Genomic DNA, 15,373 nt, shown 5'->3' with positions numbered 1-15,373 from the left:
GACATGTTAAAACGGTCAATTCTGTGGTGTTTCTGTACTTGAAATAGCACATTCTCTGGTCATGATTTATCAGTGAGACAGATTTGAGCTTGTAGCTGATTATGGAAATGTTTAGTAATAACAGCTAACATTGCATACCTTCTGTACCAGCCCTGTCCTAGGGGCTTTCGCACTAGCAGCATCCTGTGTCTTTGGTGACAGATCTGGGTTTCCATTTCCATTCCATCCCTGACTTATTGTGTGACCTCGGACCGATTACATCACCTCTCTGAGCCTGTGTCCGCAAAATGAAACCAATAATACACGGTAGGATTGTTGTGAGGACTCAATGAAGGAAGTACATGGTATAGTGCATGGCACATAGTAAATGCTCAGTAAATAGTAGGCATTGTTATAATAATTTTGATCATTATCATCATCCTCTTGATGATTATTATGACTGTATAATTAGTTATCCCTGTTTTTCTGAATAGGAAGCTAGCACAGAGAGTTTAAGGAATATGTCCAAGGCGAAATAACTAGTAGTGGAGCTGGCATTTGACCCTTGGTCTCTGACTCCAGACCCCTGGTTACTTTGCATTCACATTAAGCTGCCTCCTCAGCATGTGATTATAATTAGACTTTTATACTTAAAGAAAATACATGGTAGGAAAGGACAGAGGATGTGGGGAATGTTCCTGGCCCCTTCTTTTTTCCACTGTGGACCCAAGTCATATCGTTATAGAAAAAAGTTCCAGTAACACAAAGATAAGCTCCTTTCACTCAACAGTACAAATGAAATATGCAATGTGAATTGTGTTGCATGATTCACTAAAATCTTAAAGGTACCCCACATTGATATGCTCAATTATTTATTATTATATGCCTAACATGTTTGGCCACATCCCTGTTTACATAGTAATAAATCAATGGCACTATAACCATGGTCTTTTTTTGTAATTAGGCATTTAGCGCTTTTTGATGTCATCATAGTTATATGTGAGATGAAAGTTAGAATCCTTGTCGCTAACGACACCAAATAGATACTTGAGGTAAATAAAGGGAATAGACTTGAGGCCTGGACACTCTGGAGAGAGTCATCCGCTCCAGGAGGAAGACCTAGGGAGGGAGGTTGCTAATCATGGCTGATTGTTTATAGGTGAGTGCATGCCGGTGCGTTCCTCCCTTTCTGTTGCTTAAACTCGTACTTAGGCTCCCCAAGCGCTCGAGTCAAGGTAACAAACACACCAGCTTAGCAAAGCACAGACACCGTAACAGTATGAGGATACTGTGCAGACTTGGGGCCTAGGTGTCTTTGAGCTGAAAACACACTCTTGATTTGGTGTTGTGTATGTACTAGATCTTGTCTGGAGGTGTCATTTTTCTATCACCTTGTCTTGTTCTTTTTGTGGGTTTTTACTTTTCAGTATGTTTTAAATCTCTGCCTTTGAGGTGTAATCCCACATTCCTTTTTCTTTTTCTTTCTTCTTCTTTTCTGTAGTGGGTTGGTAGCCAGGATCCCCTGGGCCTGAATCCTGGTCCTGCTGCTATGAATGAACTCTGTGATCTTAGACAGTTTAAGTTTTCCAACTTGCTGAGCATAAGTATCCTAATCTTTAAGATAGTTCCGGGGACATAAATGAAATGCCGTATTTAAAATCCCTACTTTTTAAATACCACATTTTAAAACTACCATATTGCCAGTACTTGAAAAATACTGATTTTCTTATTGCCCTCTACAGGTGTATTGAGAGGTCTACATTTCCCATCTTTGTACCTTTTCTGTCACTCATAAGTAAAGGTCACTTTTTTTTTTTTCAATTCCAGAATTGCCTTGAGAAGCAAATGAAAAATGTATTTTGAGGAAATTATTATTTTTGTGAGATAGTGCCTTAATTTCTTTAAAGTATGAAGTACAAACTTATTTGCTTGGCTTTGCCTTGATTCTAAGTGTCTATCTTAAGCTTTATCATTCTCAAGATATTGACCTATATTCCAGTGTCTTAAATAGTTAACGCTTTCCAATTTCTTTTTGACCTGTCTTTCTAGGCTGTAAAAACATGGAGGCTGGCTCAGTGGTTCGTGCCATCTTTGACTTCTGCCCTAGTGTATCTGAAGAGCTACCGCTCTTCGTGGGAGATATCATCGAGGTGTTGGCAGTGGTGGATGAATTTTGGCTTCTAGGAAAGAAAGAGGATGTTACAGGTAAGAGGCTCCTACCTAATTCTTTGCGTACAAAACAGACCACCAATCCTCCCTTCTTTCCATACTAAAAACAAAGTTTAAATGGGAAGCCCAAGTCATAAACTTCAGAATCCTTTGTGGTTTTTGTTATGTTTTTACTGTGGTTTCTACCAGTGAGGAGAGATTGTTATCATTCCATCTCTCCTCATGGGTTCCTTCCAAAGGTTGAGATGGTTTGATACCAGCTGTCCCCAGCCTGTTATCTGTTCACGTGTTTACCTCCCCTTCCTGGGCCTTTATCCACCATTGCTTCCCTGCTGAAAACACGTGTTACTTCTTTATTCAGAACCCTGTTGTTTGCCTTTACTTTTCACTACTAGTCTTTATCTCCGATTTATGGAACTTAAGTCACTCTCCCCCATGTTTTCTCTGGTTGTCTTCCTCAAATGTTTTCTACCCTTCTTCCACTCTTTTCAAGGGAGCATGATGCATTCTCTTCACTCCTTCCCAGATCCATGGTTGGTCCAAATTATTAAAGCTGCACCTGCGCTCAGCACAGCCACCTCCCACTTCTTATGCACCTAGTTTCCTTTCTTCTGGACTTTAAAGTCTATGTTAGCACCTGTTTCTTTCTTTCATTAGCCTAGGGAAGTCTGGAAGTTTTTACCCCACACTGTGCACCTGTGTTAAATCCAGTCCTTAACTTGCATGCATTTACAGAAGTCTGGCCTGGAGTTTGTTATATAGTCCTTCGAACAGACTCTGTTGACATTTACCACACACTTGGGAGATAATACATTATTTCCCAGTAGGAATGATAACTCAGCTAAGACAAAAACGACAGTTGCCGTTTAACTGCCGTTAACGACAGAGTTAGCAAGGCAAAGAATATAGACAGAAAATGCCCTGGGCTGGCAAAGAACTTGGAGAGTCGAGAAGAGTTGAGCCAGGCATGCAGTGTGGAAGGTTGAGGGGGAAGAATGTGCTGGGCAGAGGGGCGGGAGCTTGACCATAGAGGACAGAGGATGCCATGGTAAGGAGTTACAGAATGGGGTATGTATAGGTGCCTTACACACAGTCAGATCTGTAGTTGAGAAAGCTCGATGCTATGGTTTGGAAAATGACAGGAAAGGGCAGAGCCAGGGGCAGGGAGGCCTACTGGGAGGTTGTTGCGATAAACCAGGTGAGACATGCTGCTGACTTGGACCAAGGTGGTGGGTCTGGAGATAAGTGGAGGATACAAGAGGTTTCTAGAAGGTGGGATCCATTAAATTTTCTGATGCTTTTCAGCCAACAAGCCCTGTCTGTCTACTACCACCTTATTAAAACCCTACCTGTCTTCAGACTCAAATGTAAGCTTTTTCATAAAATTTTTCTTGTTCTTCCTGAAAGCCTTTCTGCCTTCCCTAACTTCCACAGCAATTTGTACACCTCTATTGTGTCGCTAGATTTCAGAATGGAATTATTGCTTATGTCTCAATTCAGTTTTAAGACCTTTGAGAGCCAAGACTGTCTTACCCATTTTTCCCTCTGCAGCGCACCCTGTGTCGAGGGGCACTGGATCAATGCTAATTAGATCGAATTGCATTCCCTGTGCCCTGCATGCCTTAGATTGTGTGGGCTGTGCTTGTTCTGTAGAGATTCTCCAGTTCTGAGTACTTAGTTTTCAATTCAGTGTCTGTAAATGGGCTCAGAAGAAAAGTTACTTTGTCCTGGTATATAGACAGAAAATGAAATTTCAATATTAGAAATGTTTACCTTTATTTTCAGGGCAGTTCCCCAGCAGTTTTGTGGAAATTGTGACTATTCCCAGTCTAAAAGAAGGAGAGAGGCTATTTGTCTGTATCTGTGAATTTACATCCCAAGAACTGAATAGTCTTCCCCTCCATCGAGGTAAGTTGGCCATTCAAGAGTAGACTGTTTACTTTTTTCAAAAGATTATTTATTTATTTGACAGTGAGAGAGAGAGAGAGACAGAGAGGGAACAAGCAGGGGGAGCAGCAGGCAGAAGGAGAAACAGGCTCCCCGTTGAGCAGGGTAGCCTGATGCGGGGTTCCATCCCAGGACCCTGGGATCATGACCCGAGTTGAAGGCAGATGCTTAACTGACCGAGCCATCCAGGCACCCCAAGGTAGATTGTTTAAAATAAGATTAGTTGGGGCACCTGGGTGGCTTAGTCAGTTAAGTATCTCTTTTTTTTTTTTTTTTTTTACTTTTTTAAAAAAATTATTTTTTTATTTCTTTTCAGCATAACAGTATTCATTGTTTTTGCACCACACCCAGTGCTCCATGCAATACATGCCCTCACCAATACCCACCACCTGGTTCCCCCAACCTCCCATCCCCCGCCCCTTCCAAACCCTCAGGTGACTCTTGATTTCAATTCAGATCTCAGGGTTATGGGATGGAGCCCCACATCGGGCTCCGTGCTCAGTGGAGAGTTTGCTGGGGTTTCTCTCTCTCCCTCTGCCCCGCCCCACTTATGCCCTCACTCTTTCTCTCTCTCTCTCAAAAAATTAAAAATAAAATAGGTTTAGTGGAGTTGTCCTATTTTGACAACTAGGTCTTTTTTTTTTAAATTTTTTTTTAAGATTTTATTTATTTATTTGACAGAGACCACAAATAGGCAGAGAGGCAGGAAGAGACAGAGAGAGGGGGAAGCAGGCTCCCCGCTGAGCAGAGAGCCCGATGCAGGGCTCAATCCCAGGACCCTAAGATATGACCTGAGCCAAAGGCAGAGGCTTTAACCCACTGAGCAACCCAGACGCCCCCTTTTTTTTTTAATTTTTTTAAGTGGCTAACCTCTGGGGAGTAATAGCGAGATTGTGCTGTCAACAATAATGTCTTATATTTGCATAACATTTTAGAATTTCCATAGGATTTTATTACAAATACACTCTCATCTGATCCTCAACACAGTTTTGGGAGGTAGCAAAGTAGATATTATTAATTGCATTTAATAAATAATGAAAATGAGATTCAAACTTCTGGCCTCCGAAAGTAAATCATGTCACCTGAATATAAGCCCAGCATTCTCTTTCCACTGCCCCATATTGTAGCCACACTTCAGACAACCTTTAGCTTTTTCCCCTTAAAAACTAATACAACTTTGCTAGCAACATTACTATAAATGTGTAAGAGCTGAGGAGGAATTGTGGTGTGGAGATTAAGAGACAAATACAAAGCAGCCCCATTTGACTCCCAACCGTTAGGTAATGTTATCTTAAAGTTCTCATCAGACCCAGTTTAAAAGGACATGGTTTAAAGTGAATAGGCATAGCCACGTCTCAGTGACATTCCAAGTATTTCTCACTTCGCTCCGATAGGCATAGAAACTTTTAAAGACGGACTATAAACCCTTTCACCAAATATACTTAAGTCCGCACATTTCTGCATAAGCACAGGAACCAGTACTGTTCTGCAAACTGATGTTTACAATCAGTGCGATATTGTGATGACTTAGGACAGCCAGCAAAATGGTAGAATTTATTGGGCGTGTTATTGTCACTTGTTCTTTTGAATATGGCCCTAAAGGAATAGGCTTAATTTCTTAAACCACATGCACATATGAGAGAGACAGAGCAGAGGTGGGGAAAGAGAGAGCCTAGCCAACTTCCCTAACCCATAGTCATGGAAGAAGGAATATTGGATTTGGATCTTCATCCTCAAAATCTGTTTTGAGAGTTTCTCACACTTCACTTCACACCTGACCCTCTACCTCTTTTCTGAACACTTCCTTATTAATCAGTGTTGGGAAGGCAGAGAGAAATAGATGAAGATGTTAGAACAGGGAACTCTGATCTGTCCCTACTCACAGCGCTGGGGCTATAGTTCGTATGAGACCAGCGGGAGCGGAGAAATGGCCCCAGAGCACAGTGTCTTCCGTCAGAGCTGTGCAGAGGATGTGGGTGGCATGGATGTGTCCTTTCCTACATCTGATTCCTGGAGCAAATAGTGGGTGTAAGAAAATACTCTAGGAATATGCAATATGTCTAAGACATTTGGGGGCACCTGAGGATGTAGCTTCTGGAATTAGCATTTTTTGCTTCATAATTGTATCTTGTGTCACCAAGCTTTAGATACTAAAAAGAGACATTTTCTGCTAAATGCCTTCTCTGGGAAGACTGGTCTCATGGGTTCTTCTGAACTTGCTTTGAAGTTAAAATCCACGTCAGTAATCCCAGGGCTACCAACCAGATTTCTCAGGAAGACCCTAGCATGGACCTTTCACCCATGAGCCTCCTGAGCCAAGACTGACTCAGGCTCAGGCTGGGTCCTGGAATCTGTAGATGTTATCGTGATTAGTTTTTAAGCAAAGGAAGAGGATGCAGCAGGGGCGATCCATAGGAAGCGACCAGAAAGAGGTATGCTAACTCCCAGCGGTTTGATCTTGTTGTCATCCCTGATGCTCTCCTGCCAGTAAGTGCGCTGACTATTTAGCTCTCTTTCCTTCTGAGCTTTTCACATCTTTCTTAGCTCTGTGTCTTCTGGTTTGAACACATAAGCCTTTGAGAATGGGGAATTTCGATGTACCTCTGCAGTTTGTCTTTTTCTGGGAAGTTGAGCACGAGACACAGAAATGATAATTCTCTAGTTTTCTCTACGTGACAGTCCACATTAACAGATAATAATAGTTGGAAACACAGTAAAAATGAAAGTATTGTTTTATACCGCATACAGTTTATAAGACTTGAGTCAACACTTCCTGATTTTCAAGTCTAGTTCTTGAAATGGCCCTTCTGTTTCTTATACTGAAAATTGTTTTTTCCCATTAGGTCGGTGTCCCAGCTCATGAGTAGCCTACGTTCCTGTATCTCTTTCTTCTAGTACTATTAATCCTATTGTTTCTTTATCTCTCCTTAGTACCTTCTGTGTAGCAGTGAAGCTTCTCCTGTTCTGTGTAAATAAAACGTTTGGTGATTTAATATGTCAGGAGGGAATCTGAAAACCTTGAGAGCTTGTGGGATGATGTTTGAGAACTGTTTTGTTTCACCAGACTGCCTTTAGTTGTTACCTGCTTATCTTTCAGAAATATCATTGGAGTTAAATTATTTTTTAGATATTTTATTTATTTAATTGAGAAAGAGAGAACATGAGAAGGGGGAGAGTCAGAGCGAGACCCAGACTCCCTGCTGAGCAGGGAGCCTGAAATGGGGTTTGATCCCAGGGCCCTGGGACCTTGACTTGAGCTGAAGCAGACGCTTAACCAACTGAGCCACTCAGGCGCCCTGGAAAAATGATATATTTTAATTGTAAAATTATATTACTAAAGAAATATATGTATTTAGATATATGTAGAGCAGGCAGCATATTTAGATATATGTAGAGCAGGCAGCATAGCTTAGGGGATAAGCATTCTGACAGCCCTAGATTTAAATCTGACTCCACAACTTATCACTATGAGGTTAGGCTGGTTACTTGCATTCTCTCGGCCTCGTAGGATAATAATACCTAACTCAGCTGGTTGTGAGGACTGAACGAGGTCGTACATGTTTAGCATCTGGCACAAGGTAAATATGCAGTAAAGATGAGCTATCTTTCTTCTTCTTCTTTTTTTTTTTTTTTTAAGATTTTGTTTATTTATTTGACAGAGATCACAAGTAGACAGGCAGGCAGAGAGAGAGAGGAAGGGAAGCAGGCTCCCTGCTAAACAGAGAGCCCAATGCAAGGCTTGATCCCAGGACCCTAGGATCATGACCTGAGCCAAAGGCAGGGGCTTTAACCCACTGAGCCACCCAGGCGCCCCTATCTTTATTATTCTTAACCTAGGATTCCCGGACTTCATAGATGTGCTTTGGGAGGCCTGGTTTCCTGATTGTTCCGGGAAGGTGTGTGTGTGAACATTCTTTCAGATTCTTTCTGGAATTGGAATCACCAGTACGCCTTCCAGCAGGTGTCACTCTTTCTCCTTTCCATAAAGCTGTCCAGTTGTTATGGACCATTCCTGTCTTTTAGTTGTTTAAACTCAAAGACAAGGCTGTGTATGTCTTCTTTGGGAAAATGTCTGTTCAGACCCTCTGCCCATGTTTTAATTGGGTTGTTTGGTTTTTTTGGTGTTGAGTTGTATAAGTGCTTTATATATTTTGGATATCAACACCTTATTGGATCTATCATTTTCAAGTATCTTCTCCCATCCAGTAGCTAGCCTTTTTATTTTGTTGATGGTTTTGTTTGCTATGCAAAAGCTTTTTATTTTGATGTAGTTCCAACAGATGCATGAAAAGATGCTCAACATTACTAATCATCAGGGAAATGCAGATCAAAACCACAGTGAGATATCACCTAATACCTGTGAGAATGGCTAAAATAAAAAAAAAAGAAAAGAAAAGAAATAACAAGTGTTGGCGAGGATGTAGAAAAAAAGGAACTCCTGTACACTGTTGGTGGGGATGTAAATTGGTACAGCTACTGTGGAAAACAATATGAAGATTCCTCAGAAAATTAAAAATAGGGGTGCCTGTGTGGCTGACTCGGTTGTGTCTGACTCTTGGTTATGGCTTAGGTCTTATCTCGGGGTTGTGAGATCAGGCTAGGGGCTCCACACTGGGCATGGAGCCTGCTTAAGGTTCTCTCTCTCCTCCTCCCTCTGCTCCCCATCTACCCTACTCAGGCACACACACATGGTCTCTCTCTCAAAATAAATAGAGAAAGAGAGAAAGAGAAAGAGAGGAAGGTAGGAAGGACAAAAGGAAGGAAAATACCATATGACCCAGTAATTCCAATAATTTACCTAAAGGAAATGAAAATGGGGTTCTTGGTTGGCTCAGTAGCTTGAATGTCCACCTCTTCATTTCGGCTCGTGTCTTGATCTCGGGGTCTTGAGATTGAGTCCCAAGTTGGGTTCTGCGCTTGTTGTGGAGTCTGCTTGGGATAGTCTCTCTCCCTCCTCCCTTCCCCCATGTGCACGCACATGGGCATGCTTACTCTCTAAAATAAATAAACCTTCTAAAAAACCCCTGAAAAGACTAATTCAAAAAGATATGTGCACCTGTATGTTTATTAAAGCATTATTTACAATAGCCAAGATATGGAAGCGACCTAAGTGTCTCTTGATAGATAAATGGATAAGGAACATGTAAATATATACAATGGAATCTTACACAGCCATAAGAAAGAATGAGGTTGTACCGTTTGTGACAACATGGATAGGCCTAGAGAGTATTATGCTAAGTAAAATAAGTCAGACCACGAAAGACAACTACCAGATGAGTTCACTCATATGTGGAATCTAAAAGAGCAAATGAATAAACAACAACAAAAAAGCAGAATCAGGCCTGTAAATTCAGAGAGCAAAGTGGTGATTGCCAGAAGGGTGGGGAGGTGGGGGGATGGGCAACATGCATGCAGGGAGTGGGAGGAGCAGGCTTCCAGCTATGGAATGAGGAAGCCACAGGGCTAAAAGGCCCAGCATGAGGAATGGAGTCACTGGTACTGTAACCACAATGTATGGTGACAGATGGTAGCGATGCCTGGGCACAGCATAGCATGTAGAAAAGTTGAGTCACTGTGTTGGACACTGGAAATAAATGTAACATTGTGTGTCAACTCTATTCAAATAGAAACATTTTTTTAAAAAGAGAAAAACAAGGTTTTCTCTTAGAAGGATCCATGCAAGTGGCCAGGGCCATTGATTGTCTTAAAAATAAACAGAGGGAGAAAAAAAAAAAGATGGGGGGTGGGCAAAAAACAAGAATGAGAGTGTGACAAGGAAAATACAGAGAAAGAGGAGAGAAGAAAGTTGGTGGTAGTGATGAAATGCCACTAGTAATGACCTCACATAGCACAGGATGCCTACAACCTTAGGTTTCTAGGCACCTCCCACCCTCAAAAAAGGCCAATAAAAAATGAATTGATAGTTTTTAAATTAAGTTTTTAATTTTAATTCCAGTATAGCTAACACACAGTGTTATATTAGTTTCAGGAATATAATGTAGTGATTCAGCAATTCTGTACATTACTCAGAGCTCCTGGTCAGTGTGCTCTTAATCCCCATCTCCTATTTTACCCATCCCCAATCCACCTCCCCTCTGGGAACCATCACTTTGTTCTCTGCAGTTAAGAGTCCATTTCATGGCTTGTTTCTCTCTCCTTATTTAATTAATTTATTTATTTTTTAATTTATTTGAGAGAAAGAATGAGAAGGGGGGAGGGTCAGAGGGAGAAGCAGACTCCCGGCCGAGCAGGGAGCCTGATGAGGGACTTGATCCCAGGACTCCGGAATCATGACCTGAACTGAAGATAGTTGCTTAACCAACTGAGCCATCCAGGCACCCGTTTCTCTTTTTCAAATTTTGCTGGTTGGTTTTATTTCTTCTTATTTTTAAAGATTTTATGTATTCATTTATTTATTTGAGAGAGAGAGAGCATGAGCTGGGATAGGAGGGAAGGACAGAAGGAGAGGGGGAAGCAGGGAGCTTAGCTCAGGGCTTGATCCCAGGACCCTGAGATCATGACCTGAGCTGAAGGCAGACGCTCAACCAAATGAGCCCCTCATTTGTTTTATTTCTTAAATTCCACATATGAGTGAGATCATATGGTATTTGTCTTTCTCTGACTGACTTATTTCACTTAGCATTGCATTCTCTAGCTGCATCCATGTTGTTGCAAATGGCAAGATTTCATTCTTTTTTATGGCTGAATCTGAGTAATATTCCATTGTGTGTATGTATATATGTGTGGTGTGTGTGTGTGTGTGTGTGTGTGTGTGTGTTTGTGTGTATTAGATCTTTATCCATTCATGTATCAATGGGCAGGCACGTGGGCTGCTTCTGTAATTTGGCTATTGTAAATAATGCTGCAGTCGGCACAGGAGGGCATGCATCCCTTTGAATTAATGTTTTTGTGTTTGGGGGTAAATACCCCAATAGTGCGATTACTGGATCATAATATGATTACTGGATTTTTTGCAAAAAAAATCATAGGGTAGTTCTATTTTTAATATATTGTGATGCCATGTGTGTGACATATGATGGTCGGGTTCTGACATGGGTTATTGGAAGTCTAAGTAACGTGTGGTCAGTCTACCCAAAGCACATAGTCTCCTGGGCATTGCAGTTCGGGGGGACCTAATACTGCAGTTAGGCTTTTTATATTCAGATTCTAGGAAGACTTGCATTTGTTCTTACCATCTTATCCCCCCCCCCTTTTTTTTTTTAATATTTATTTGTTTGATAGAGAGGAAACGCAAGCAGGGGGAGTGGGAGAGGTAGAAGCAGGCTTCCTACTGAGCAGGGAGCCCAATTCGCGGGGCCTGATCCTAGGACTCTGGGATCAGGACCTGAGCTGAAGGCAGACGCTTAACGACTGAGCCACCCAGGTGACCCTATCTTATTCCTAAATGCATTTCCTGCTCAAAGAAATAAAAAATCCAAGTAGAAGAAGCAAGCAGCTGGGTGCTGGGATTAACTGTGCATGAGTGAAAGCCTCAGCTTCGCCCTGAGGGTCACCATACTTCCTATTTTCCTGTTTGCGCAATCTGGGCACTCTCTTCCAGCCATTGCTCATATTGTTGTTTCAGAAGTCTGGAAATGACCCCTAGGTAGCCTCTGTTCCTCAGGAATCACCTGGGGTGCCAGGGGAAGAGCTACATGACACTGATGAAAACCAGAGACTTGTGCAAAAACCTTAGCACCAGCGACAAAATAAAGGCGTTGAGCTCAACTCTCTCTAAAGTGATTTTCAGGGTCTAAACCCTGACTTTCAAAAAAAATCCACCTTTTTTTTTTTAAATATAGAAGTAGCCAACAGAGCTATCCTGGTCTGCTAGGTAATAAAACTTATCAAAACAGTCGCCTGGCTGAAAATAGGAGAAACAAGCCCTAGGATAAGGATTTCCAGGAGATCTGGCAAAGCAAGGAAAATACTGTCGTTCTGCAGCTTTAGGAAAGCCAGCTCATTTCCAAGCCGGTGGAGTGGGAGTTGTGGCCAGCTTTTATTGTTCTTATTCCCCAAAGGCCCATTGTGCCTGGTCGATAGTCATATCTCTGAAGACTTCCCTCTGGGTTTTTTTGTTTTTTTTTTTTAAGATTTATTTATTTATATTTGACAGAGATTTATTTATTTTTTATTTGACAGAGAGATCACAAGTAGGCAGAGAGGCAGGCAGAGAGAGAGGGGGCAAGCAGGCTCCCTGCTGAGCAACACAGGGCTCGATCCCAAGACCCTGGGATCATGACCTGAGCTGAGGGCAGAGAATTAACCCACTGAGCCACCCAGGTGCCTCTCCCTCTGGGGTTCTGATGGAAGAGTCTTAGAGTTGGCGGGGGAAAAAAATCACTTATAACACTCTCAGGACCCCGAGCTCCAACCAATGGATATTGAGTCATAAATTAAAGGAATATAGAACTAGAGGGCCAAGACCCGAATTTTCAAGAATATCTAGGTTTAAAAAAAAAATATATATATATATATATATATATATATATATATGTAAAACCTATCAAATCAGTGAAAATGTGTTGGGTGCCTACCACCGAGTACAAAAGCTTACATGAGGTGCCATGTAGTTATAAAAATACAAGTGTCAAAATGAGTGATGTTGATCATTTCTTCTGTAGGCTACAGATGGCCAAGGGGAATGTGGGTTTCTGAGGTCCTTTAGAGAAGTATGCTAGGGTTTCAGAGGGACAGGCTCGTATAGGAGCTAATGAAAGTGACCTTGTGTGGAACAGGGTCTCATAGGTGAGATAGTATTGACTGGCTTGGGGCGGGGAGGGTATGACTGGCCGTAGGTGCCTGGTTACACAGAGGTAAAAACATAAAAATAGTGTTTTGGTAGTTTAGTAATTAAACATCTTTAGAGAGTGTCCAGAGCAAACTTACATATTTTATATATATATATGTATGTATATATATATGTATGTACGTATATATATATGTATGTATGTATTTTTTTTTATATATTTCAGTTAATAAGAATAGAATTTTTAGAGAAGAATCCTATGGGAGTAGGAAGAAGCCTTCATGACTTGAGGGAAAAGTTTGAGCAGGGGAGGAATGTGGTAAAATTGGTACATTTCTCATTTTAGTTTGGCATGAATCATTTGGAAGAGATAAAGTCTGGGGCAAGGTTTAGGAGAGTGAGATGATGATTGTTGGACTATGGTGGTAGCAAGAGCAAGCAGTGAGAGGAAGTAGTTTCTGCAAGAAGATATTAGAGGGAGGGGCGCCTGGGTGGCTCAGTTGGTTAAGTGTCTGCCTTTGGCTCAAGGTCATGGTCTCTGGAGCCCTGGGATGAGCCCTGTGCTGGGCTCCCTGCTCAGTGGGGAGTCTCCTTCTCCCTCTGTCCTTACCTGCTCCTCCATTCTCTCTCTTTCTCACTCTCTCATTTTCTCACTAGTTCGCCCTTAAATGCATAAAATCTTTTTTTTTAAAAAGGCTTACAAGAGGCTATTAGAGGGAAAAGGGAAGCTAGCAGCTTGAAGCCAGTTTTGGAGGGAAGATATAATTAATTTGGGAGTTGAAGTTGGAAAATCATTGTCATTATCAAATGGACATTGGCTGCTTGCTGTGCAAAAGGCATTGTATCTGACTCATGAAATACAAAAGTGGTACCGGCTGTTAAGGAATATGTAATTCACTCAGTGGGAAGATAGGACAGACTCAATTTGTTAATCTAATTTGTTAACTTAATTTGTTAATCAAGAGCACGCAAGTTGATACCCTAAAAGATAATCCAGTTTCAAAATAAGCTTGACTATAAAATGACTTACATGACTCAGGAGGTTTGCTCTCCTGGTCTTACTTACTTGGGCTGGTTGCATTCCTTGATCACCTCTGCTGATGAAAGTAAAGTTGACCAGGTGTCAAGTGATTGGGAAGTTTAAAAAGGTTGAAACTGATAATCCACAAAATGAACAGTTAGTTCATCATCAGGTAATTAAGAGTTTGTTTTAAAACAATTTAGTACAGAGTAACTCTTTAAGTTGGGGGAAGTCCACTAAGACCGAATTTTGATTCGGTCTTGATTTTTTCCCCAGAATCACTTGTGCTATCCTTTCCTATCTTTTCTTTATCTCACCTTCTGCAACAGTGAGGCAGGTGCTAACTGTTCAGCTTACATTTTGTAAAGTTAACCTGAAACATCGAATCTGTTTTCAAAAACAAAAGTCCTGGGGCACCTAAGTAGCTCGGTTGGTTAAGCATCTGTCTTCTCAGGTCATGAGGATCCAGTCCCAGGTTGGGCTCCCTTCTCAGCGAGGAATCTGCTTCTTCCTCTCCCTCTGCCCCTCCCCCCAATTTGTGTGGGTGTGCATTCTCTCTCTTTCTCTCTCAAATAAATAAATCCTTTTTTTAAAGTTTTTTTTGATTTGTCAGAGAGAGACACAGTGAGAGAGGGAACACAAGCAGGGGGAGTGGGAGAGGGAGAAGCAGGCTTCCCACTGAGCAGGGAGCCCGATGTGGGGCTTGATCCCAGGACCCTGGGATCATGACCTGAGCCGAAGGCAGATACTTACTGACTGAGCCACCCAGGCCCACCTCAAATAAGTAAATCTTAAAAAACAACAACAAGGGGCGCCTGGGTGGCTCAGTGGGTTAAGACGCTGCCTTCGGCTCAGGTCATGATCTCAGGGTCCTGGGATCGAGCCCTGCATCGGGCTCTCTGCTCTCTAGGGGAGCCTGCTTCCTCCTCTCTCTCTGCCTGCCTCTCTGCCTGCTTGTGATCTCTCTGTCAAATAAATAAATAAAAAATCTTTGAAAAACAACAACAACAACAACAACAACAACAACAAAAAACCCACAAAAGTACTGAGTGCTAGAACACGCTTTTAAGATTTCATTATGATGTATTGTCAGGGTAAGGATAGTTCAAAAAGGCCCCTTGAGGAAGTAAATGAAGAGCTTGTTGCTTGTACACTGTACCTCCAACAAAACCATTCCTGAGGGGTGCCTGGGTGACATGGTTGGTTGAGCACCCAGCTCTTGGTTTTGGCTTAGGTCCTGATCTGAGGGTTGTGGGATTGAGCCCTGAGTTGGGCTCCTAGCTCATCATGGAGTCTGCTTGAGATACTCTCCTTCTCCCTCTGCCCTCCCGCTCATCCGTGCTTGCTCTATCTCAAATAAATCAATAAATATTTAAAAAAAAAAAAAAGAAAGAAAGAAAAAAGAAAAGAAACCATTCCTGAAGACTTCTTTTGTTGTTCTATATTTGATATTGAATAAAAGTTAGTGTGAGAGATCAGATACCTCTTTCAAAGGATTATAATGGACC

The 15,373-nt window shown here is 41.8% G+C and overlaps 1 protein-coding gene across 1 annotated transcript in view; it reads left to right on the top strand.

The window, feature by feature from the left end:
- The first annotated feature begins 2,032 nt into the window (after positions 1–2,032).
- The window catches only part of LOC111145373 (dynamin binding protein), a 71,821-nt gene continuing 58,480 nt past the window's right edge, over positions 2,033–15,373 (top strand). The window contains exons 1-2 of the mRNA XM_022500238.1: positions 2,033–2,184; positions 3,934–4,056. Coding sequence (XP_022355946.1) covers positions 2,040–2,184; positions 3,934–4,056 — 268 coding nt within the window. The 5' untranslated portion in view covers positions 2,033–2,039. The remainder of the gene's footprint in view (positions 2,185–3,933; positions 4,057–15,373) is intronic.

Source organism: Enhydra lutris, unplaced genomic scaffold (genome assembly GCF_002288905.1).
Source record: "Enhydra lutris kenyoni isolate GAN:26980312 unplaced genomic scaffold, ASM228890v2 scaffoldscaffold12, whole genome shotgun sequence".
Lineage (NCBI taxonomy): Eukaryota > Metazoa > Chordata > Mammalia > Carnivora > Mustelidae > Enhydra > Enhydra lutris.
Note: the sequence above shows the minus strand (reverse complement) of the source record. Positions and strands in the feature narration are given on the sequence as shown.